The 26,501-nt window shown below is 42.6% G+C and overlaps 2 protein-coding genes and 1 pseudogene across 11 annotated transcripts in view; 1 reads left to right on the top strand and 2 right to left on the bottom strand.

The window, feature by feature from the left end:
• The window catches only part of PRPF40A (pre-mRNA processing factor 40 homolog A), a 50,125-nt gene extending 34,802 nt beyond the window's left edge, over positions 1–15,323 (bottom strand). For 2 of the 7 annotated variants that reach the window (XM_050969211.1, XM_050969215.1), the window contains exons 1-5: positions 14,607–15,323; positions 11,761–11,898; positions 8,253–8,333; positions 5,305–5,335; positions 41–63 (exon numbers count right to left, since the gene is read on the bottom strand). In XM_050969211.1, coding sequence (XP_050825168.1) covers positions 41–63; positions 5,305–5,335; positions 8,253–8,333; positions 11,761–11,898; positions 14,607–14,963 — 630 coding nt within the window. In that variant the 5' untranslated portion in view covers positions 14,964–15,323. Of the gene's footprint in view, positions 1–40; positions 64–5,304; positions 5,336–8,252; positions 8,334–9,551; positions 9,759–11,760; positions 11,899–14,606 lie in introns of those variants that run through there. The other 5 variants (XM_050969209.1, XM_050969208.1, XM_050969214.1 and 2 more) reach the window with 4 other exon arrangements.
• LOC127030551 (uncharacterized) lies at positions 12,492–12,617 on the bottom strand (annotated as a pseudogene).
• Positions 15,324–15,632: 309 nt separating the features above from the next.
• ARL6IP6 (ADP ribosylation factor like GTPase 6 interacting protein 6) overlaps positions 15,633–26,501 on the top strand; it is a 253,595-nt gene continuing 242,726 nt past the window's right edge. Inside the window, exons 1-3 of one of the 4 annotated variants that reach the window (XM_050969354.1) lie at positions 15,633–16,073; positions 16,420–16,473; positions 20,092–20,224. In XM_050969354.1, the coding sequence (XP_050825311.1) occupies positions 15,740–16,073; positions 16,420–16,473; positions 20,092–20,224 (521 nt within the window). In that variant the 5' untranslated portion in view covers positions 15,633–15,739. The remainder of the gene's footprint in view (positions 16,074–16,419; positions 16,474–20,091; positions 20,225–26,501) is intronic. The other 3 variants (XR_007776477.1, XM_050969356.1, XM_050969355.1) reach the window with 3 other exon arrangements.

Below are 26,501 nucleotides of genomic sequence, written 5' to 3'. Positions count from 1 at the left end.
GTACTTCTATTAAGTTTCTGAAGCCTTGGTTTTTACTCACCTGTGTTCCAGGAGGCGTAGTGCCTATTTAAAAACACAAAAAAACCGAAAAACAGAATGAGAAACACTAGTGTTCTGGAAACACTTCTAAATTTTATTTTTTCCTCTCTGGCCTTTTATAACTTAAGAAATGACTTACTGTAAATAAAAGATTTGATAAAAACTAAAAGAAAGATGACCTACCCATAACTCCAGTTCAAGGAGATTATCAGGATAGATTAATCCTTGCAATGGGCACCCAGGGGCATCCAACCAGAACTCTCTTGCCAAGAATGTCTGATGGAGCTATACATTCTTGCAGCACCGGTTGTTTGGGCTGATAATGAGCCATGACCCACAAACACAATCTACTTTTCATTTTGCAGGTCCCAGTTCAGGAAAACAACTCTATTCATGGCAGCATTTAAGCATGTGCTTAATTTCCATTTAAGTCACTCGGATACAAGCATGCGCTAAACGTTTTCTTGAGCCATGTCCTCAGAATTTGAATTAAAGACTTCAAAGAGGACAGGGAGAGTCAGGAGTGTGAATTCACATAAAAAACAATTATGCTCAAATAGCCTCTCTTTCTTCTTCAAGCATAAGCACTATTGATCTTCACTCTTGAAGAATAAGTAGCAGTAAAAATCCCCAAAATTCCCATACTGTAGTACATGTACCAGAATGCTACGTGAGTTTGTTGGAAGTTGTATTTGGTCACACAGTTGTCTTCCCCTTTTAAGGTGTAGTGGGACCCAGGGCCAGCCAAACCCTGTTCCTTGACATAGTACCTTTAAGGAAATAGGTATTCAAGGGAGCAGCAGATCAGCTGGAAAATGGGGCCAGATGTTAATCAGGTAACTACCTCCTTAACACGATAAAACCTAGCTGTTAGGTGACTCCCAGGAGGAGAGAGGGGAGGCAGCCTTGAAAGGAGAACTACAGGGGACCATCAAGTTAGGAAAGAGGCTCCTTGGGATGGGAACCAGAACAGCTGGTAGACTGTGGAAGCCTGCCTGAATCATAACATAGCCCCAGAAATGGGCGAGGAAGAGGGTCTGAAACAAAGGGAAGAAAGGTGAGAGTCTTCAGATCAAGATCATGGAGTAGGGCTGGAACCTGGATGGGGTAAGGCTGGGGACACCCCAAGGAATTACGTGCACAAAAAAAATGATGCAAAATTGTTACACAAAATTGCACTTCTTTTTAATTTTTATTTTTTACAGTTTTAATACGGAACAATACTATATTAATGCAGCCTCTTTAGACAGATATGGAAGCCAGTTTTCACGAATTTTGTTTTTATAAAAGCACATTTTAACCACAAAAGCCATATCTTTATCATCAGTTAACAAAAAGTGTGACACTAAAGTGACCACATGCGTGGTTTGTGAAACTGAACAATAGTTGTTAAATAGTGGCTGCTTAAATTAAGAGTAATTTTTATAGTGAGTTGTCACCAAAAACATTTTTCTCTACAATGAAGCTGATGATCACATCTTTCAAACCCCAAGATTGAAATAAAAAAAGAAAAATAAACAGAATATTGTGAATCTTTGTTCTGTACACGAATATGCAAGATAAATTGTGCAGATACACAGTATCTTTCATTCGGAATATGAAAACACAAGCAAAGTAACTAAAGTAACAATCACAGAAAGTAGAAATGAAGAAAAAAATGTATAATGTATTTTTAAATACACTAAGGATAGGACAAGTAAAGAGCTTAAATTGCAGCAAGGGAGATTTAGATTAGACATTAGGAAAAAAATCCTATCTGTAAGGGCAGTTAAGCACTGGAACAAAATTACCTAGGGAGGATGTGGAATCTCCATCATTGGAGGTTTCTAAAACCAGATTAGACAAACACCTGTTAGACAGGCTCCAACAATACTTAGTCCTGCCTCAGTGCAGGGGACTGGACTAGATGACTTATCAAAGTCCTTTCCGTTCCTACATTCCTAAAATTCTATGGACAACATCCAACCGCTCTTATCAAGCAACTGTGGTTATGTTGACACAGGCTGAAATAAAGCACTACGTTTTATGAGATTGTCCTTGCAACTACGCCTCTCTTTTTAAATACTTCTGCGATTTGTTCAGGTAGTACGCAATTGTTGATTTCCTCTCATAGATGACAATACCATCACTATTTTTGGCAAAATTGTTTAATGCTACATCTATCCTCACTGACATCTGTCATTTTACTACGTCCTTTATAGTTAATGGCAGTGATGTAGCTGGGAATGGAAATTTGGGTGGGTCATAACTTATAAAAGACAAATATCACAGCACCCCTTAGTCCTGAGCCTCATCTTCTTCCAGATAGCACCATCCAATGTGCTCCTACCGTGGCTGTGTGCATGCGTGTGTACAAGAGACAGATAGACAAAGAGACACCCCATCCAGCTCCCCATACATTCCCTTCCTCCCCCAGACGGGGCAGAGACGGGGCAGGCCTCAGCTCCCTTACCAGCTATGACCCTGGGTGCTGGTCAGGACAGGGGTTCTCAAACTTCATTGCACCGTACCACTCTTCTGACGACAAAAATTATTACATGACCCCAGGAGAGGGGACCGAAGCTTGAGCCCAGCTGCCCCAGGTGGCAGGGCTAAAGCCCAAGCCCCACCATCCCAGGTGGGGAGGGGGGCCAAAGCCCAAGGGCTTTAGGCCCAGGCAGGGGGCCTGTAACCTGAGTCCTGCCACCCAGGGCTGAAGCCCTTGGACTTGGGTCCTGGGTGATGGGGCTCGGGCTCTGGCCTTGGCCTTAGCCCTAACAAGTCTGAGCCAGTCTTGGAGACCCCATTAAAACAGGGTAGCAATCCACTTTCCTACAGTTTGAGAACCACAGCTATAGTGGGTCCGTCCCCCTGATATTCCACCCTGGACCTGAGTAACCTTCCCAGTGAAAGTTTTATTGAAACTTATAAGTTCTTGCAGAAAAGTGAGAGAACTTTGACAAAGTAGCACTTTCTGATTAAATAGATTTATTGACGAATTCTCAACTAATTCTAAAACTCACATTCTCTAAGGTTCCAGTGGGACTCCTCCAGCCAAACTCCCTTATTTTCTAATTTCCCCCAGGCAGATCTCCACCAGACTCAAATTTTATTTTACTTCGAGTCCATAAATATTTAAATTAAGTCTATTAAGACCTAAAATAAATGTGCCCGAAGAAGAAATTTGCATCTGGCACTTCCAACATCCTTTTTTTTTTTTTCTTTCTTTCTTTTTTTTTTTTTTTAAAAGAACTAATTTTTGTACATGAACTACTAATGTTTGGGAATGGCTGACTGTAGCAGGGTGGTTACCCGCTCCTGCCCTTCAGGGCTTAAAACAGCCCAGGAGAGGGCTGGCTGTGGCTGGGGCAAGAAGCCTAGGCTGCTTAGGGGAAAGCAGGCTCAACTGTGGCCAGGTCTCAATCAGGCCCAGCTGGCCCCTATAAGAGGCAGTGAGCCAGAAGCCCAGGGAGTCTCCCTCTGCCTGTAGAGAGAGAAGGGCCTGGCTACAGGGAGCTAGACACAGGATACTTGAGTGAAACAGAGTTGGGGAGCTTCTGCCTGGAATGCCCCAGGCTGCAGCCTAGCATAAAGCCAAGAGGTACTGGGGTTGCAGGGGGCAGTCCAGGGGTAGGCAAAGGCAGCAGGTCCAAACCCCTTTGCCTATGAGTGGCTGATACTGCAGTCTGCCCTGGTGAACGGGGGCTAGATGGAGACTGGACAGTAGCCAAAACTGAGGCAAAGTGGGGATAGTGGGTTGAGGGTTCCCCAGGGGAGACCCAGATTAGTGGGATACTGCCAGGGGGCAGTACCCCAGTTAAAAGGGCACCGGGATCCAGGGAAGGACACGGGGGCCAAGAGGACAGGCAGATCACCGGCCTGCAGAGGGCGCTCCTGGCTGGAAAAAGAGCTAATTCCCTAGGACAATCAGTAGGAGGCATCGCAGGGGTGAGTCCGCATGACTACACTGACGCATACACTATTTCAGGGTATGGCTACACTTGAAATTTCAAAGTGCTGCCGTGGCAGCGCTTTGAACTGTGAGTGTGGTCGGAGCGCCAGCGCTGGGAGAAAGCTCTCCCAGCCCTGCACGTAAACCACATCCTCTACGGGTGTAGCTTGCAGCGCTGGGAGCCGCGCTCCCAGCGCTGCGGCACTGATTACACTGAGGCTTTACAGTGCTGTATCTTGCAGCGCTCAGCGGGGTGTTTTTTCACACCCCTGAGCGCGAAAGTTGCAGCGCTGTAAAGTGCCAGTGTAGCCAAGGCCTTAGACCTGGTGGAATGAACTTCAATACCTTCAAGCACTGAAACTTCTGCAAGATCACAGACCTGCATACGTTCTTCAATCCATTAAACAGAAATAATCTCTCTTGATTTATCAGAAATTACAAATAGTCCAGAAGATTCAGAGAGACCATAATTCTATCCAAGTGTTAAATAAGGGCCTCTTAACACCTAAGTTATGCCATTTATATTCTCCTAGTACTGAGTGCAGATCTGGGGAAAACACAGGTAATTTAATAGCATGAGTTCCACCGGAACTAAACACCATTTTAGTGAAGACACAGGTTATCCTTATGGCTCTCAGACTCTTTATAATGACATTCCAGGCACTGGCAATCCAGTCTTCAAGGAATAGCTTACACAAATATTTGCTCTAGATAACTGATTGGCGATTCCATCAGTTTCATGAGCACTAAGTTCAACTCAGCTCCCAAGAAAGTGCTATTCATGCATGGTTGGAAAGAATCTTTTTACTGGAGAATGTACACCAAATTAGATATGGGACAATCTGAAGAATATGGGAAGGAGGTATGAGTTCTTGAAATACCCTCTTGGTCTGAATGTTTGGTATTGCAGGAGAATACAGATGGGCTGGGCATCTCAAGAGTAGAGATCCATAATGACAGAATACTTGAAGGAGAAAAAACAAAATAAAATAAATCCAGAACAGGATACAAGTCTCAAGTTTGTTATTTCTGAAGTGTGCAAAATAATTAAAAATATAAAAATGTTAAAGAAAACTAACAAGACACAAAATAAAGTTTTACGGCATATAAAAATTATCCTTTTGTTTTATTTCCAAGAAAGTTTTTTCATTTCTGAAAAAGTCATTAGGAAAGGTAAAGCATCACTATAAACTAAACTTAATAAAGAGTTTATATAAATAAAAAGGAAACTGGTTAAAGGTTCGTTTACATTGTTGTAAACTTAAGTTTCATTTTTTGAAATGTAATCAAGTCTATTAAAAGATTTTAAAAATTTAATGATTGTGTATACATACCTACTTGTGTGTCCATACTGTTTACTCCTGGCTGTAGAAACAACCAACATGTTACTTTAAAACATAACAATATATTAAATACTTTACTAAATAGTGTAATGATCAATTTGAAGAAGCAACTTGTTCAAGTTTCTCCAGCAGCAAAATGTTTCATCAGCTTAAATGTAGGTCTCCATCTCCCCCTCCCTCCCATACAACAATAATCATGGGAATTCCAGCTCTATACGTAAGTAATTTAGGATAACAAGCTACTTTTCTGAAAGAGCCATACATTCACCAATTCATTTTAATGAATCTCTTGCCAACCTCACTAACAACAGTCCTTAAGCATGCAAACAGACTACTCATCCAGAATATACAGTGAAGATGATCAGCTAATTCCAATGCTGAAATAACACACGAGGGTGTGTTTGTGACTGATACCACCACCTGTGTAATACTTTAAACCTTCATTGATTCAAATAGCAATAGATCAGCTTTCACCCACTGAGAAAAGATGGGCCTTGGGTACATGTCTGAATAAACTTTTTCAGGTTTAGGTCAACAAGGACATACTGCAACATTACCACTATGCTTAGTGAAATCACTTAAATTTATCTCACACACTTTTTTTGTCAACTTAGTACTAAGAGAAAAATGGATTTAGCCTTGACTGGAACTCTTTTACACAGTTAGTACAAATCTCAAATACAAAGGGGGAAGGAGAGGATTAAAAGGATTTAAGAATTTCTTGACTTCTATCTTTTTATGTAAAGCTTTAACAGATACAAAACTTTACCATTTATTGGACCCAATCCTTCAGTTACTTGATTTTTTTCAGGCAGTCTGCACAAGAGGTAACTGAACATCTAAATAATACAGATTAGCAAGGTAGATTCAATAAAAACCACCCAAACTGGTGCAATCAAGTTCAAGGTTACCCAAATGCTTACTCTGAGGGTAAATGATCTTGCTTAATGAACTAGGAAAAAATTTCAAAGTACCTAAGTGACATAAAGCGAAAGTCCCTTTTACTATCAATGTGACTAAAGTCCCTATGTAACTTAGGCACCTTTGAAAATTGTATTAACTGTATATATATTAAACGGCACTATCTAAAGCTCTATTTAATTTGCTGCCCAGGTAAGTAAGCACTCTAAGAATATCCCAACACAGACAGTGAGTACTCAACTGATTTCCAGACTCCAAATTTCAGAAGGACTACATTCAAGTTCAATTTATCTGCACCAGGAAAAAGACTTCCAGCTGTAATTTTTGTATTCAATCAAACTGCCAACAGCATCTGATCTAAAGTGATGCTATGTTGCTTTGATGCTGTTTTTTATTTTTCTGAGTAAAACTTCTTTCACTACCTCATTTCTTCTGAATAGTGAATATAGGTGCCTGAAAGAATCCCAAAAAGTGATGGCCTCAATCGGTACCAATTAGTTATATAGAAATAAAAGCTCTTGCTGTATTGTACCTCATGATGATGATTGTTGTTGTAAGACACTGTACAAAGACATGTATACAGGTGTTTTGCAAAAATACCTGCATACAGCATAGACTCCAAGTGCACTGAAGTCAACAAAAAGAACCACATAGGCTTCAGTAAACTTTGAATCAGGCTTTGTATTTAGATAGGGCACACTACAGAGAACAGATTTCATAAAGAGTTATGTAGCTTACGGAAAGCATGACAACTACAACGCAGATCATATTGGAGACTCAGTTTAAGGCCAGGCAGGACCACCAGATCATCTAGTCTGACTGCCTGTGTATCATAGGCCACTAAACACCATCCATTCACCCCCTTGCTAAGCCCAACAACCAGAATTAGGATAAAATATTACGGCACTCAGGAGACTAAACTATTGTGGGCAATAGATAGACAACAGGAGAGACCAGAGTGAATCAATGCCCCCTTAAGCCCCTGCTACTGCAGCAAACTGATTTAGTACAACATACTCAGATAACCCTAGTAAGTGACCCCTTGCTTGAGAGAAAAGCAAAACACCCACGGGCCTGCCAAAATGACCTAGGGAACAATTCCCTCCTATCCCAAATATGGCAAAGCACGTAAGCAAGGCCCAGCTGTCAATCACCTGAGAAAAAAATTCTAATTACCACCATATAGCATGAAAATGAAATAGTTATCTTAATTAAAACAGAGAATATTATAGTGTTTAGATTCTGAAATAACATATCCTTAAAAATATCCTTAAACACTATAGAATTTGAAAGTTGTACTTAACTGATATTTTACTATTCCTGATCATTTTGTAGTATGAAAGCATTTGTCAGAGCTCCAAAAAGCTACTGAACTCATATTTTCATTTATTTAAAATTGGATTGAATTTTAGCATACCAGATCTCTCTTTTTCTCCTCTTTTGACCACAGTGCTTTTTAATTTTTTTTCCCCCAGAGATCTCTGAAATTCCTCCAAAGTTTATAATGGGTAATCCATCTTAGAAATCCATAATCAACTTAATATGAAAGAAATCAATTATATTTCTGTTACTGACATCTTTTACAAGATTTAATGAATTAAAATTGTTTCACTATTTTGCTGTGTATTATTAATGTGGAAATCATGATGAGTACTAAACACTTCTTTTTTTTAAGTTACAATAGATGTACAAAGTGCTTAGCTTATAAAAAAATCAATAGTTACATGCAATATTGAAATCTGGGTAGAGAGAGAATATTTTCCATGTTAAGGAAGTAATTAGATTAAATACAGGTCACTCCTCCATTAAGGTGCAAGTGGCTGCTTTTGTGTGAGTCTTCTGAAGCTTTATTCAAATACTCATCTCTTCCTCACAGAATTTTATACACAAAGGAGGACATTTTTATCATCATTTTATACAAGTTCAAAAGCTTGACTAGACTTTATGAAATGCTGGTAATAGTGTTCACATAGGGTAAGGTAGTTTAAAAAGTGAAAAAGACAGGCTTTAAAGATTACCGGTACAGTAGGCTGCATATGAGCTTGGGACATATGAGACATCATCATTCCAGGCATCATTGACTGCATCATTCCAGGCATCTACAATTAAAATGTTATTGTAGAGTGTACTTGAGAAAATATATAGCGCCAAGTATGAACTTTTTATGATAGTGTACCAGTCTCTACCTACTTATTCTGTTTGATAAATAAGTTTAATAATCCCCCAGGACACAAGAAAGTGTAATAGAAGTTTGTACAAGTCTACATAAAACTAGCAACAATGTTAAGTTAGGAAATAGCGAGATTTTCCACAAATGCACTCCAACAGATCCCCGAATTTAAAGGGAAGATGAAAATACATTTCAACTTAGTTCTGAAATATTAGAAGAAAGCTAAGACATTTATTGTAGACAGCACTATTTGGATTACATGAGAATCAACAACAAATGACAAGATGAGTTATCTATTGATAATGCTGTGCCCTGTCGTAATCGGAATCCTAAACTAGAACAGGGAACACAGAAGGAAAGATTTCTCAAAAAATTTGGGAGCCAAACAACAAAATCAGTTAAGTATCATAAATGTTAATTCAGACTCTAAGATTGGTCCCCTCTGTGATCTTGCACAACTCTCTTAACTTTGATGCCTTCTTTCCTTTGTCGGCTAGCAGGAGTAATACTTGAGGTAACTGCCTCACAATAGCGTTATAAGAATTAATGTTTGCCAAGATCTTTCAAGATGAATACTGATATTAAAGAGTTAAGCAGCAAGAGCGAAGAGTTCTCAGCCAGTTCTTGAACGGTTATAAACATCTAAAAAAACATGTAACATGAATGTAAACCATGTAAGCTACTTTTAAACCACACTACTTCCCTTAAAACAATTTGAACATGGTAATGTGGACTGGCTATTACAATTAGTTAAAATTTGAGTCCAGATCTATGTACTGTCTGATGAAACAAAGACCCATACCTTTTACTTTGATAAAATATTTTTTTGTCTGGGAGTATATGCTTAGACTATTTTGAAGAGGCAGTAACCACAGCAAATTTATATAGATAAGTTACTTGTTAGTGATCAACTGATGCACTATAAAGTGGTTTAAAAATTTTCTTAAAAAAGATTTCCTTCATATTTTGCAGTTTTCCACTCGTTTTCACTATTAGGAACTGATAAGCCATAAATAAATGTGGCAAAAAGCACAAATAATAGTGCTATGCTAATCTGATCATATTCAGCTGATGAAATTTTGGTCAGTCAGTCCCCAAAGAGGCCTTGGGAAGTCAACCCCTTTAAGTTTCAGTCATCCCCCATTACCTTTATAGACTTTGGCAGGCTGGCCAAGTGACCCCATCCCCCTGTATCTTCAGGGAGCATCAGATTACCACTCCCCTCATCTTGCATCTTGTGTGGAGAGAGGGATATTTGGTAGGGCTACTGCTCCACCCTCAATCCACAAGGTTTTCTTGGGAGGGTGAGGAAGAAAGGAAAAGTTGGAAGGCGGCCCTCCTATTCCTCGTCATCCTGTAGAAGCAGGAGAAGAAAGCACTCTTGCCCCACTGCTACTTCCAACTAAGTGGGATCCGAACATGTGAAGTTTCCTAGAAGCCCTTGCACACGTACTTATAGGAATCTCAAGCATTCCTTACTGCTCTGAAGCCTCTCTGTGTAGCTAGAAAAACTGTAGTTTTTGAGATAATACTGCAGTTATTCTCAGGCCCATAGCCTTTGCAGATTTAAGGTTGCAAAAAAGACCCAATAATTTTCAGCCCCAGGAGATTTTCTTGTGAATTAAGTAGGGCAGCAGTCCTAGAGTGGCACTCAAAGACACGAAGAATAGCAACAGCCTTGCCCCAACAAGGCACCTGAGAATCAAGATTACAAACCTCTAGACTGTCCCCTCCCAGAATGCTTCAGAGATAAGTAGAAGAACCTGTATTTGCTAGGGGAATGGTCCTAGCATTCAAGGAGATGGGCCAATAGACTGACATTTTGCAGTCTAGTAGATTTAGAGTCAGAATACCAGCCTACTGGTCCATTCTTATTGGCCATATAGTCATTAAACCTCTAACCTCCCCTCATTTACTTTCCCTTCCCCATCCCCTCAAGAGCCTTTTCTTCCACAGTGTCTGCCAGAAACTTGCTAAGTTATCTACATACTTTTTTCATTTATTACACTATGTGGGAACTGCTCATTACATGGACAGAAGGGGAAAGATGATGGATGAAGGGGACACAAGGGCAATGGGACTCTGTCTGAAAAATTTTGGGTAAGAGACGACAAGGGGATTGACTAGTGTGTTTATTATTTAAAAAAATGCTCATAATTGGTAAGACATGTGCCTATGAGCAACCTAATCACTTTGTTTTCACATTGTATCACCCCATCTCCATCTGCCTTTGTCTTTTTAAACTGCATTACGCTTTGCAGCAGGTATGTATCCAATATAACAGACTGTCATACTATGTATTGCAGCATGAAAAACGTACCAGACACCCTTCAGGCCTACATCTACTAATAGGGCAGGGGAGCCACCCTCCAGGCTTTAAGATTCAGGGGTTGCCCCAACACTCTGGGAAGGGAGGTGATGAAATTCCTATCATGGCGCTGTCCCTGGACCTTTCGCAGAAGGCTCCATCTTTCATACTGGCTTCCTTCTAATAGGCGTCTTGTAATTTTGAATCTGCTTTAGCTTCCTCACAATGGTCGCAGGAAGGGTGTGCCCCCACCTTCCCACCCCTTGGTCTTCTCATTTTGACTGTGCTTTTATTTAGGAAAGCCAGGATCACCAGAAGCAACACTAGAGACTTCTGCATATTCAGAAAAGGAACTGCCTCATTTCAAATTCAGAACTTACTTAATAAGGGATAGGACCTTTCATTGTTAAAAATAGAAACCTTACAATTATACAAATGTAAAGTTTAGGCACCTTTATTTGCCAACAACATTTTATACTTGCCACTGAGTGGCTGAGTTTATTTTTCAAGACATGCATCATGTTGACAACAGGGCAAAAATAACAGTATGTTACAGAAGTGTAAAACAGCACCAAATAATTTTACATTTCTTCCCTCCATCTCCAGGGATAGAAGAAAATTACAGGTTATAAGACTTTCTTAGCACAGAGTCAAAGCTTCAACATTATCACACTACAGTCTCTTGCTAAAGGGGAGGTTTTTGTTTGTTTTCAGGATTTTTGGTTTTTAGAACTGCACACTGCTAGATGCAACTTATTTGTCCTGAAAGACCAACAGAATACTGTCTAACCTAACAATAACAAAGGTTATGAATTCAAGTACTAGATCTTTTCATTTTAAATTTTGAAATCACAAGATAATTTCATTACTTTCTGTTACAAATGTAGTTTCTGCATTACCAATGGATGATGCTATAGAAACACTACATTTTAATGACTATTAACATTATTTCCAAGCAACTCTGGGAGACTTACCTGTCTTTAGAATTCTCAGATCATTGTTGGGGGGGTGGGGATAGGGTGTGGACAACACAGATAAGCTGCCTTACCTGCCCCATTGGTGGTCCTCCCATTGGAGGCATCATCTGAGGCATCATTCCATGTGGAACTGGTGGCATATTCGGTGGTCTCTGGCCCATTGGGTGCATTCCCATAGGTGGATAATGCGGCATGCCTGGGTGCCCCATCTGAAAAACAGTGTTAATAAATGAAGATATCAACATAAAAGCACAAACTGTAGAAATGGAATAACAAAGAATAGGTGCATGATAAACATGCCATTACAGAAGGAATTTGGTCATTTATCTGTCTTATCTTCTGATGAAGGAAAATACAGAGAAAATTAACTACATCAAAATGCTTAAACGTTCATGACACAGCTCTAAAACAGACCACAGTCTAGAAGACTAGATACCTAAGATTGACAGAAATCGTTCATCTATATGAAGTTAGTGAATTTACTTACAAATTCCAGTAGAATACAGAGTAAAAACCTGGAAAAGTCCCTCAATGCGTAGATATAACACAAAGGCCCAATACACCTACAGATGCAAACATTTTCACATGCCATTCCATCTGACTACGCTTAATGGAAATATATACAGGCAAGGAAAAAAGAAACAGATCTTTTCCTTTCTACCTTTATGTTTACTGTCATGTCAATGCTGCTGCTTGTAGATTAGCTCCAGTAAATTCTCTCTATATCTTTTCTACAAAAATCTATATCATACATTAAATTTTTTATGGCCAAAACCACTTTTCTTTTTACAATAAACAATAGTTCTAAAGGAAGATTATTGCCACTAAAAATTAGTGAAAAAGTAACCTACTGCTGAATCTATACTTAGCAAAGTAATCTTTAGTAAAAGGCGAAAGATTTATACGATATGAAAAGAATACTGGCACTAGGAGACCCAGGTTAGGACAGAATTGTGATCTACAAGAATGTGAAACAGTATGGAAGTTCACTTTGTACAGGCCACTTGCCTCCATAGTGATTTATTCATCAAATTACTAGCATGTTCATCAAAAGATGTCAAAGTAACAAGTAAACAACTGATCAACTCAAAATCTTAAAAGAAAGTACAATAGACACAGAAATGGCATATCTGTACAGATCAGAATATGGTCAGTGATTACATTTTCTCCATCTTATCACAGACGTACATTTTAAAAGATTGACCTTGTACTGATCCACCATACTTATTTTGGCTTTAAAGCAGAAGTGACACCTGATATTTAAAATAGTAATTTTCAGTATTTTGTCAGTGAAAGGTAACTTTTTAAATAATTTTTTAGTTACATAAAACAAACAGAGAGACATATCTCCATTGTGATTCCTTCCTTCAATAATATCGAAGACCCTGGTTAAATTGAAAAAATAAGCAGATGGCTTTGCCATTATTTTTGTACTTGAATTTCAATGAATTCTTGCAGAACTTTTTGAATGTTGAAAGCTATGGTTTATGGAAATATGAAAGGTTTTAAAATACTGAAAAATGATTTAGATAAGTTAAAAATCACACCACTGTGACTATCTTGCAAAAGTCTCCCTATTTCAATATACCAACATTCGCTTAGCTAACAATATAACATCAACTGGTATTGTAAAATATAATTGTACTTTTCTCTGCTTATCGTACTTATTGTGCTGTATTATATGTAATATTATTGTCCCACCAGGATAATAAAATTGAGAGAGATTAACTTGAAAATTTTAGGTTAGTAGTAAAGCAGGTATTGATAAACTGCACATTTAGGAAGTAACACAAAGTACTTTTAAAACTCCTGAGCAAGTTTAGATCTTGCAGTGGACACAGCAACTTACTCATTTCTTTAACTCCAGATGTTATACAAATAATCAATGGGTGGAGAGAAAGTCTGCCCAGTTCCCTCACACCCCTAGATAGGCAAGAACAGTTATCCTTTCTGATCTCAGGCCATTTTCCTCCCCTTTTTCTCCCAGGTGTAACTACCAAACAGTTGCCCCCAGATCTACAAGCCGTTCTCTCAGTTTCACTGTGAGGAGAACATCTCATCCTAGGGATAACACTGAACTTGCCATGCTCTCCTAGGGATCTCACATAGACCAGCTCTCTTTGCAGTGCTGACTAGAGTAACAAACATTCTCCAGTATCAGAGAGGTAGCCATGTTAGTCTGGATCTGTAAAAGCAGCAAAGAATCCTGTGGCACCTTATAGACTAACAGACATTTTGGAGCATGAGCTTTCGTGGGTGAATATCCACTTCATCAGATGCATGCATGCATCTGATGAAGTGGGTATTCACTCACGAAAGTTCATGCTCCAAAACGTCTGTTAGTCTATAAGGTGCCACAGGATTCTTTGCTGCTTAAACATTCTCCATGAACTCTTAATCCTGGGCCCCCAAGGCAGAAATGCAAGGAGGCAAACTACATTCAGAACTCTGTCTCAGATAGCCCCTGAAGGGCATGTAGCATTTTTCACAAAGAAAGTGCTAGAGTCTCTGCCTCAAAGAGCATACAGTCTAAGAGGAGCTTAGTGGGAGAAGAAGTCAGCCCTACAAAGGGACAAAGGACCGCTCTCTCTAACTCCAATAGGAACCATTAGAGATGCATTAGTGACCCCATGAGCATGGCTCAGGCTGCAGTAGTCCTATTGTGGCTGACCCTACAACTCCCTTGAAGGGGCTTCTAAGAAAGGCCTGAGAGGATGCCACCAGGCTCTTATTGCTCTGGGTTCCCTTCAGGCTCTAGCCCAGGCTCCCAAGAAAGGGAGTAGGGCTGTTCCCATGGTGTTACACGCCCACAGAGGTGCCCCCCTCCAGGATGCAGCCGGGAGCCATCTCCCCACCCTCCACGCTGCCAGGTAGGGCCCCCCACCCTCCCCTCTGCAGCGTTTAACCCTTCACTTACCATGAGGGATGCTCTATCCACTCCGCCCGGCCTCATCGAGGGGTTCAGGAGGCTCCCCCCGCCACACCTGCCAAGAAGCCTCCCTCTAAGCTGCTGCCGCGACGAGGGGCCAAAGGGCATCAGAGGCTCGGGCTCACCGCGGGGCGGGAGCAGCGGGGCCAGGAGGCTGACAGGCTTCCCACCCGGCCAATCCGGGCGGCCTCCCAACCGGGAACTCTTCGGCGATTGGTCCGCAGCGGAAGCAACGGGGCGGACGGCGTCCCCCGGCGTCAGCTGCATGAGGGGAGGGGGCTTCGGCAAGGAGAAGGGGAGCGGCTGAGGGGAGGCCGCAGCAGCCGCCGAGTCCCCGCCCGACATCGCGAGCCCCGGCCCAGCCCGGCACACGGATGGACGCGCGGAGTCTCCCCTGGAAGCCGTATACGAAACCGTTAGCGACGACCGGCAGGCAGGAACCAGGGGACCCTGGCCGGGATCGGGCGCCTAAAGAGGCCCAGCGCCGCGGGGAGCGGGGGAGAAAAGAGTCGCGCCGGAATCGGGCGCGCGAGGGGGGTCGCGCCAGACGAGGGAACGCGGACGGCCGGAGGAAGGGGGAAGAAAGGGCGGTCGAGCGCGCTGGGGGCCGTCGCTCACCGGGGGAGAGGACGCGCGAGGATTGCTCGCGCTGGCCTCCGGAGCTCGCGAGGGGGAAGAAACTGCGGTGGGGGGGACGAGTGGAGGGAACGCTGGGAAAGGGGTCACGTGGGCGATGCAGGCGGGGCTAAGGAAGCTAGAAGGAACTACTGACACCTAAGGAGGGGGGCGAGAAGTGCGCTTTCCTTACTCTCCTAGCAATGATACTCGTGCGCCGTCCTCAACCACCCCTCGGGGGCCAGTTGGTAGGTGCCTCGTTACAGACGTTATCTTGTCTTCCCCTTCGTGGACATGAGTTGGTACATGCCGCGTTCAGTCTTTTCTAGTCTGTTCCGGGTCAGCGGTTCCTGCTAGTCTCTCCTCGCCGCCCCCTGGGCAGTCTGGTTGGTAGGTGCCTGGTGACGCAAGAGGAGTAGGAGTCAACGTGGGCAAGCCCGCCTCGGGTTGACTGAGCCTGTGGCCCGTCTTTCGCGCCTCCCGGCCGGCGGGTTCCAGGCTCCGCCATGTCCCTGGCTGTGGGCGACAGCGGGCGGCTGGGCCGGTTCAGCAGGCGGGGGGCGACCCCCGGGACGCCCTGGTTGGGGGGCGGAGTGTTGGCTCGGAGTCTGCAGGCCGAGCTGCTGCAGGAGGAGGAGGAGAAGGAGGTGGCAGCGAGCGGTGTGTCTGTGTCTCAGGGCGGGGCCCCGTTGCCGCCGCTGCCCCACAAGCGGAATGGCGTGTTGATGGCTCTGCCGGGGGGAAAACGTTGGCCGGCCCGGGCCTGCTCGATGCTGTGCTGCCTCCTGGCCGTCTCCGCCCTCGCTTTCCTCCTGGCCATCGCGTGCCTCGTGCTCAAAGGTGAGGGGACCGCGAGCCGGTGGGATCGGTCCTGCTTGCAGTCGGGATGTCTTCCCCCGGCCACGGAGGGGGTCGTTTCGGTGAGGTGGGGATTAAACCCAGGTCCCGCCAGTCCGAGCCTAGCGCTGCGGCTACCGTGGTGCAGGGAGCGGGCCTGAGAGAGCTTTGTGTAGCTTTGGATATTAGTAACTGCTGTCTCTCTGCAGCCCTCTTTAAGGACAACTACTGGGAGAACCAGCGGTGATGTCCATATCCTTGCTGGGTAGATGCGGCACTGTGAGCACCTGCTGGTGTTTTCTGAAATTGCTGTTAGAAAACGCTTCATAACTGATTCCTCTCTCTGTAGATTTGCGCTCTGAGAAAGAGAAGAATGAAGATGGTATAGAAACTGGCTTGCTAGGTATGCATTCATATGGTTCTTTCAGTGCTTCTGCAGTTCAAAGGAGTCTAAAAACACCTTGTCTTAAATAGCAGCCTTATTTAGTAAACACGCAGGTTCTTTAGAAACAAGGGGGAGCTTGTTACTCAGTTCATGTATTGCTAGGGCATGTCTACTTGATTACTACTTCTGACAATAACTGCCCCAGTAGCAGGCGATGGAGAGTGCCTCGTATAGCCAGAACCCAATCCATGTAGAGCTCACACGGAACTTTTATGTTAGGCACATACTTCTCTGCATTTATTATTTGTAAAAATTGGAATATGGAAGAAATTATTTTACATTCATTATCTCATAGGTGGAGGGGGAGTTGGGTTTTTTTGTTTTGTTTATTTTTAATTCCCCATGGCTGAAATCTAACTGTGAAAAAGCTGCCTGTTTTATTTTGTTCTTTGCAAGCACACAACTGGTTCTTTCACATTTGGTAGATATTTTCCTCAGAGGAAGTTATATTGTCTTACTTTAAAAATGTTGGTGGTGTAAAGAGAGGAAGTTGTGAATTTAATGTCATAACTAGCTGAAAATGATATACAGTCTATGCATTTACTTTGTCCTTTATTCTTAAGAACCTAACTAGGGCCCTACCAAATTCAAGGTCCATTTTGATCAATTTCATGGTCAGAGGATTTCAAAAATTTTGAATTTCGTGACTTCAGCCATTTAAACCTGTAATTCACTGTGTTGTAATTGTTGGGGTGCTGACCCAAAAAGTATTTGCCGGGGGGGGGCAGTTGAAAGTTATTGAGGGTGGGTATTGTGGTACTGCTACCTTTACTTCTGCGCTGTTGCCTGCAGACCTGGACCCTCAGTTAGCTGCAGCCATTCTCCCGCCACCTGGCTCTGAAGGCAGCACAGAATTAAGGTGGCAGTGCCCTAAAATAACTTTAACCCCCTTCCCTTCCTTCCCCCCGCAACTTCCTTTTGGGTCAGGGATCCCCAACTTGAGAAATGCTGGTGTCCCCAGTGAAATCTGTGTAGTATACAGTAAAAGCACACAAAAGACCAGATTTCATGGTCTGTGAATTTGGTAGGGCCCTAAACATAACATAAGAATGGCCATACAGTAGAACCTCAGTTACTGATACCTCGGGAATAGAGGTTATTCATAACTCTGAAATGTGCCTTAACTCTGAACAAGATGTTACAGGCTTCAACTGGGGGAGGGGTGGGGATCGCAGCCGCAAGGTGCGGGAGTGGTCAGGGCTCTGGGCAGGGAGTGGGGTTTGAGACTTTTGAGCCATGATGCTCCTGTGGGGCAGGGCTTTAGACCTAGGAGGAGTGCTGGGGCTGCAGGCCCTTGGATCCATTTCCCAGCTTTAGCCCTGCGGGTGGCGCCTGGAGTTGGGGCTCCCCTCAGTTCCGCTCAGGGTTTCAGCCAAGGGAGGGTGTCGGGGCTCAGGACTTTAACTAGAGGGGTAGCGCTGGGACTGAAACCAGTGCTCTTCTTGTAGCTAAAGTATCAGTGCTCCCCCTTGGGTCTAAAGCCTGGACCTAGTCTAAAAACATAGAGCAATTTTAGATTGAGTTTTAATTGCTTAACTTTCACTTTTACAAAGGTTTCTGCTCAGTTTGGTTTTTTTATTGGTACACAGAAATATAGATAACAATCAAATGATATATGGAAAGGTGTTATAACCATGTTGGTCCCAGGATATTGGAGAGACAAGTGAGTGAGGCAATGTCTTTTATTGGGCAAACTTCTTTTGGTGTGAGAGACATGCTTTTGAGCTTACACAGAAAAGGTAGATGGTGCCAAACCAACCTGATCTTCTTTGAGAAGGTAACAGATTTTTTTTATACAAAGAAAACAGTGGATCTAATTTACCTCGATTTCAGTAAGGCATTTGTACGGTTCCAGATGGGGAATTATTAGTTAAATTGGAAAAGATGGGGATCAATATGAAAATTGAAAGGCGGATAAGGAACTGGTTAAAGGGGAGACTACAGCAGGTCATACTGAAAGGTGGACTGTCAGGCTGGAGAGAGGTTACTAGTGGAGTCCCTCTGGTCCCAAAACTGATCCCTATCTTATTTAATCTTTTTATTACTGACCTTGGCACAAAAAATGGGAGTGTGCTAATAAAGTTTGCAGATGACACAAAGCTGGGAGGTATTGCCAATACAGAGAAGGACCAGGATATCCTACAGGAATATCTGGATGACCTTGTAAACTGGAGTAACTGAAATGTAATAGTGAAAAGTGCAAAGTCATGCATTTAGGGATTAATAACCAGAATTTTTGTTATAAGCTGGGGACTCATCAGCTGGAAGTAACAGAGGAGGAGAAGGACCTCAGAGTATTGGTTGATCACAGGATGACTATGAGCCGCCAATGTGATATGGCCGTGAAAAAAGCGAATGCTGTATTGGGATGCATCAGGCGAGGTATTTCCAGTAGAGATAAGGAGGTGTTAGTACCGTTATAGAAGGCACTGGTGAGACCTCATCTGGAATACTTTGTGCATTTCTGGTCTCCCATGTTTAAGAAGGATAAATTCAAACTGGAACAGGTACAGAGAAGGGCTACTAGGATGAGCTGAGTTATGAAAGGACACTCAAAGAGCTCAGCTTGTTTAGTCTAACCAAAAGAAGGCAGGGAGAGGAAGATACTTGCTCTCTATAAATAAATATATCAGCGATAAATACTAGGGAGGGAGAGGAATTATTTAAGCTCAGTAGCAATGTGGCCATAAGAACAAATGGATGTAAACTGGCCATCAGGAAGTTTAGACTTGAAATTAGATGAAGGTTTCTAACCATCAGAGGAGTGAAGTTCTGGAACAGCCTTCCAAGGGGAGCAGTGGAAGCAAAAGACATCTGACTTCAAGACTAAGCTTGATAAGTTTATGGAGGGGATGGTATGATGGGATAGCCTAATTTTGGCAATGAATTGATCTTCGACTATTAGCAGTAAATATGCCCAATGGCCTGTGATGGACTTTTAGATGGGTGGGATCCGAGTTACTACAGATAATTCTTTTCTGGGTATCCAGCTGGTGAGTCTTGCCCACATGGTCAGGGTTTAGCCGATCGCCATATTTGGGGTCAGGAAGGAATTTTCCTCCAGGGCAGATTGACAGAGGCCCTGGGGTTTTTTTTCTTTTTGTTTTGCCTCCTTCAGCAGCCTGGGGCATGGGCCACTTGCTGGAGGATTCTCTGCATCTTTGAAGTCTTTAAAACATGATTTGAGGACTTCAGCAGCTCATAGGTTAGGGGTTTGTTTCAAGAGTGGGTGGGTGAGATTCTGTGGCCTGCGTTGTGCAGGAGGTCAGACTAGATAGACTATCATAATGGTCCCTTCTGGCCTTCAAGTCTTTGACTCTTCTTCAGGTGAAGAGCATTGTGTAAGCTCAAAAGCTTGTCTCTCTCACAGCAACAGAGGTTGGTCCTATAAAAGATATTACCTCACCCACCTTGTCTCTCTAAACGGTATCTGGTTAAGATAAAAAGAACTATAAATGTGCTATTTTGTTTCAAGGATGTAGAACATTTGTGCTATAATGCGAAGCTGTGTTCTGTAGAAAATCTTCTGAAATTTAGTGTTGTACTTACAGCAACTTTTCTTTATCCTCTGTAAAGGATTTTGGGGTCTGTTTGTTCTAGCCTTGATGACAGGGCTCTCATGCTGCAGCTTTTCTTGGACGGTGACTTATTTTGATTCCTTTGAACCAGGAATGTTTCCTCCGACTCCACTTTCACCTGCACGATTCAAGTAAGTACTTTTTAAAAAAAAAAAAATGTAATTGCAAGGACTGGACTGGCAGCCTAACTAGTCACAAGACACAATAGATACAATATGAGCAGAGGCTGTACAAGTTTCATGTTGCTCTCTTATTGTGCCTAACTGATCTGGAAGACACAGGAACTGGCAGTTAAATCGGTGCAAGCGCTTCTGGTGAGGACATGCACCAATGACACAAGAAGCATAGTGTGGACATGTTAAATTGATTCATGTCAGCATAATGTCGGTTGGCTTAATTTTGTAGTGTAGACTTGCCCTTAGTGAATACTAGATGATAGATTAAGCATTCGGGTCCTTAGGGTACCAATAATAGAGATTTTAAAAAATATACATCCAATTTAATTTAAAAATTGGACAGGCTGGTCTTGCCTGTCAAAGGAGGGTACTGTTACCTCCAGTTGTAGCTGTTTTGACTACCTATATGGGGAGTAGTCTGCTGAAGTCTGTTTTGTTTTTAATATACCTCTTTACATCAAGTGAAGCGGTCTCCACTGATATGATAAAGCAAGTTGATAAGTACTCTGGAAGAGGAGAATTAAGGATTTCTGTAATGAAGGAGGGTTATTAAACAGACCACCAAACTAACCACACGTTATTAGACAATTTTTAGTATTTTAGGAGACTTGCATATCTAGGGGGAGGGATAGCTCAGTGGTTTGAGCATTGGCCTGCTAAACCCAGGATTGTGAGTTCAATCCTTGAGGGGGCCATTTAGGGATCAGGGGCAAAAATCTGTCTGGGGATTGGCCCTGCTTTGAGCAGGGGGTTGGACTAGATGATCTCCTGAGGTCCCTCCCAACCTTAATAATCTATGATTCTATGATATAACTAGCCTGTAAATTGATACCCAACCTTTCTTCAAGTTTCCTGGTTTGAGGCCGGAGTACTCCCTTGGTTTTTGTTGTTGATCCTCTGACAACAAAATGACTTCCATTCATGATATTGGTGCATAAATCCTGTCTAAAACCAAGAAGCTGAGGCCACAGCTGCAAATCAAGAGCTTCAAAATTCCTTTAAATTGTTTAATTAGAAAGTTTTCTTGAGAGAAACTCTAATATGCAGAAAAAGAATAGTGAACAACCAGGTAAACTTATTTATATTTTAAATATGGAAATACAGTATTTCAAGTGAGAATATTTAATGTTTAAGTTTTGACTTTGTTTAAATGGAGATAATGAACTTAAATTCACACTTATTTCTGAAAACTTTTGTCTGTGGTTACTGAAATCTGAGTTTTATCCAAATGAAATTATAGAAAATAATTTTTCTCTAGTTTTTATTAGTTAGGTCTGTTATGCAGCAATATGTAAAATTCATTTTAAAATAGGAAAATATGACTAACTCCACAAAAATTAGCAGAGGAGCTTTGTGACAAGTGTAGTACCTGTATCCAATTCTAACTTATCTTTTGAAATTGACAAGTATTGGAATTGGTGGGTGTCAGCATTCTAAAAAAAAAAAAAAAATTGTGTGTGAATTGACTTACAAAAATTTTCAGTGAAATAAGTTGTCAGATAAAAATTCCTTCGCTGTTTAATCTTTTGCCAATAATGAGGGAAAAAATGTTAAGACACATTTTCATAAGAATACAAAGATATTTGTTTAATTGCTATTCTAAACATCACTCACACAGAATTTTTTTTGTGTATGAAGAAGGGATGCTAGGCAAATGTTTGATCATTTTTAATGTTAAAATATCAGATTAAGACTGCCTTGTTAATATGGTATATCTTTTATGCTTTATAAAATGAACTGCCCCTATAATAGAATACCTGGACAATATTTTGTATATTCCTATTGGGTCATAAAGTTTCCAGTTTTGAAATTCTATTTAATTCTCAGTGTAGTTTTTCACCTTTTTGAATATTGACTTATTTGTTTTGAAAGGGTAAATATACTAGTAGCTTACTTTCCATAATGAAGGCAGCAAAACATGTACATCTATGCCAGTGGTCCCCAACCTTTTACATCTGACGGGCACCAGACGAAGACTGTGGCGGCGGTTGAGCATCTGCCGAAATGCCACCGAAATTCGGCTGCGATGCCTCTGGATGACATCCCTTGTCAGTGGCAAGCGGCATCATCCAGAGGCGTCGCCGGCAGCCAGGACACAGGCGCATTTAGATGCCTTCGCAGGCACCACATTGGGGACCCCCTGATCTATGCTTTTAAACACAGAACCAGGGGGTAGAGGGGGGAAGGAATGGTAAAACTGGTTTTCTTGTTACTATGGAACATTAAGCTAGTTAGAATAGTGTTAACTTCATTTGCATGTTTGGTTTAAAACTTTTTTTCAGTTTGGAAATATATTTAAAATTCATTTTCTAGATAAACATTTTAAATGTTTCCACAGTAATCTGTAAAAAGGAGTAACTTGCCATCAAGATTTTTATTTTTTATTTATATAAGTAAAAATAAAAATCTTGATGGCAAGTTACTCTTCTTTTTTTTATTGGACTGAGAACTTTACAACCTTATAGTCACATAAATTTCACAATTTCAAAAAATGGCAGATAAAGCAATGCATTTTGTAATCTGGCCAGCAGGGTGGGTGCTTGCACACAAAATAGCTTCCATACCAGAAGGGTATTAAGCCTCTCCTCTATGGAGCTTCAGAGTGTATTCACCTTGAAATTCAGTCTAAACTAAGAGCACCTGGTTGGAAAAACCTCTTTAATGGTGTATTTTACAGTTCTACTGTTAACTCTTTGTTTTTAATATATTTTAATCCTAGCAAAATACTATTGAAATCACTCTTTAGTTATGATGGTTTTAAATATTTTTATCTACACTGAAAAAAGCTATTTAGTGTCCAAAGTACTTTGTTTGTTGCAATAATTGGGCCTACAGATTTACCCAGACTGTGAGCTCAACTGTGTAAAAACAAAAAAGAGTAATATTTTATGAACTTACAATAACCTATAACCAACGTTGATGGGATAACGTGCAAAAGAGACTAAATTAGCCCAAACAAAAAGGTCTACTGATATAATTCAAGGATTGTTAAGATTTTGCCTTATAAACAAGAATATGATGAGACCAGAAATCTGTGAACTGAAATTGGTATGTCAGAAACTAGGCATAATTGGTGGACAACCAGTGAGAGGACAAGCTATTCCACCACCCATCACTCCCTTTTGGGGTCTGTGACGGGATGGACTAGGCCCTGAGGCCCCGCCACACCATGCCCCAGAAGAGGGCAGCCGCCTCCAAGTGGCCTAGAGTTGTGGCATGGGACGCAGCCAGTCAGAGATGAGCTGTAGGAAGTGGCCCAGCAGGCCCATATAAAAGGAGCTGCAGTGCAGAGCAGAGATGAGTTCCTTGCTGGAGCTGAAGGAGTGTGGATGGTGTGCCTGATTGGCTTAGGGAGCCACAGGACCTCGGACAGAGCAGTCCTGGCAGAGACCAGGAGTGGGAGGATGGGACAGGAAGGAGTTTCAGGCTGGCTGCTGGGACTCAGCCAGGACAAGGCCCTGAGGTAAGGGTGAAAAGTGAGCTGAGGAAGTGGCCCAGGGAACTGTAGCAGCAACGTGGCTTAGTTAGAGGGACATGGCGGACGACTTCTATCTATAGGGTCCCTAGGCTGGTGGAAAGCGACCTGGACATTGATACGGCCCAGAAGCGGAACTGAACTCTTTTAGTGGCCCAGCTGAAGAGCTGTGGCTAGAAAGGCCCAGAGAAGTGAAGAATCTCCACGGAGGGAGCCTTGGGGGACATGTCCCCCCACACCAGGGCCAGGACTGCTTGAAGAGCAGGGACAATTGGAGGGAGCCTTGAAGGGGCTGACAGACAGTTTGGACCAGGGTGCTGCGATTGGCCCTGCTGGATTGATTGAGGAGTGAGCCCAGGGATAGAGCTGCAGATAAAGACATTACTGAGGGCTTTGAGATAGGCCTGGTTGGATTTGTATCCCAGAAGGGATTTGATTTTTAGCTCTCATACAGACTGTGTGAGACTCGGCTGGAGGGCTGGGTTGCTGGAGACTCACTGCAAGGCAGAGAGGAAGTGCAGGCACATGCAGTCAAACCAGGGGGTGCTTGCAGGAGGTGAGTGGCACCCCATTACAGGGTCCTTAAAGAGATATTTTGGAGAAAAGCTTTACCGTGATGGCTGCCTCCCCCACCATCTTCTGGGACCCCCAGCCTTTGTCAATCTGATCCTAAGAGATGTCCTGATAAGACTGGGCCAGAGAGAGTCCCCCAGATGACATCACCACTTCTACTGGCTTGAGCTGAATCCCAGCCACCACCTGGGATGTGAGACTGTCTCCTTCCTTCCCACACGTGTCTTTTTCCTTCCCTACCTTATTTCTTCTTTCCTATCCCTCTCCTTTCCCTTCTTTCTAATAAGAGTCTGGCTTAGCCAGCCAAGATGGTATATTTTGCAACAGTGTTGTGTGCCTGTGACCAGAAAAAACTGCTAAAAGCAGTGCCCTAAACAGTCAAATCCTTATGGATTTGTCATTTCTCGGAGTGGCTGATAGATGTGTGCTTGGCCTGTGTTTTTCTGGCAGTGAGGTTGCAAGTGAGAATCAGCACCAGAGACAGAAGCTTTATTTTTTGTCTTTGCCGTCCTTTTCCCTTTCCTTTAGTGTGTTGGTCGTCTTAGGAAATGGCAGCAATGAGGACAGCTTCAGCTTGTCACAACTAACTTCTCATATAATAGAAACATATAATTCTTATATTCTTCTGCCAAATTTAAAACCTCTGGAAAGTGCAGAGTGTCCCCAGAAATGACAGTTATTACTGTCTAAGAGACTGTAAATCACGGGGTTTTTTTCCTTTTAAAAAACTCACTAGCTATAAGGAAAGGAGTGAACAAGGGATGTTATTAAAATGAAAGCCTTATTGTCATATTTACATTTCAAATGCTTTAAGACAGAGAACAGTTATTAAAGGTTAAAAGGATGTTTAATGGTATGTGTGCCATGGTGCTAAGCAGGCTGAGGTCTCTCTCTATACTGAACCTTGTTTAAAACTGTTTAATGTTGGACAGTAACTGAGTTATATTAATGCCATTGACTCTTTGGGCCCATGTATTCCATATAAACAAATAAAATAGTTTTTCCTAAAGCACTGTGAAATTGAGAATGAATACAATATTAAATGTTCCTTTTATAGTTCTAGAGAGCCACCTCTGCATGGAATAGTGTTCTTCAGGCTATGAATTAATGAACAGATGTCATATGGCTGGTTATAATAGAATTAAAGAGGGGGGTTGTTATAACAAAAACTTTGTTTGTTTGTTTTTGAGCACCAGAAACTTTTTACATGCTGAGTTAAGCCTAAATTTTTAATTAATACACTTGAATATGTAAACATGCGGACTCACTCCTGTGGCGCCTACTGCTGGTCTCTCAGGGAATTAGCTCTTTTTCCAGCCAGGAGTGCCCTCTGCAGGCTGGTGATCCGCCTGTCCTATTGGCCCCTGTGTCCCTCCCTGGACCCCAGTGCCCTTTTAACTGGGGTACTGCCCCCTGGCAGTACCCCACCAATCTGGGTCTCCCCTCCCTGGGGAACCCCCAACCCACTATCCCCGCTTTGCCTCAGTTTTGGCTACTGCCGAGTCTCCATCTAGCCCTGTTCACTGGGGCAGACTGCAGTATCAACCACTCATCATAGGCAAAGGGGTTTGGACCTGCTGCCTTTGCCTATCCCTGGGCTGCCCCCTGCAACCCCAGTACCTCTTGGCTTTATGCTAGGCCAGACCTGGGGCTTTCTAGGCAGGAGCTCCCCAGCTCCTCTGCCTTTCCCCAGCCCTGCACCACTCAGGTATCCTGCGTTTTGCTCCCTGCAGCCAGGCTCTTCTCCCTCTACAAGCAGAGGGAGACTGCCTGGGCCTCTGGCTCACTGCCTCTTATAGGGGCCAGCTGGGGCCTGATTGGGGCTTGGCTCCAGCTGAGCCTGCTTTTCCCCAAGCAGCCCAGGCTTCTTGCCCCAGCCACAATCCTCTCCTGGGCTGTTTTAAGCCCTGAAGGGCAGGAGCGAGGTAACCACCCTGCTACAGATGCCTCTGAATGTTTGACTTGAGACACACAGGGCCCTGTTTGCAGTGTTGCTAAACATCCATAACTTCCAGCAAAATCTGTTGAAACCATTGGTGCTAATCACACCTGGAAAATCAGGCCTTTGGTGTCTTAGGTGGGGTAATGAAAAATGGAAGCATCTGAAATTAATAGATGCTTTTGGAAAAATTTAGACTTTTGCTCCTTGGAGTCAACTGTTCTGAAGCTGTTATCATTAATGCT

Source organism: Gopherus flavomarginatus, chromosome 10 (assembly GCF_025201925.1).
Source record: "Gopherus flavomarginatus isolate rGopFla2 chromosome 10, rGopFla2.mat.asm, whole genome shotgun sequence".
In the NCBI taxonomy this organism is placed as follows: Eukaryota; Metazoa; Chordata; order Testudines; family Testudinidae; genus Gopherus; species Gopherus flavomarginatus.
The sequence above is the reverse complement of the archived record's forward strand: the minus strand, read 5'-3'. Positions and strand labels throughout refer to the sequence as shown.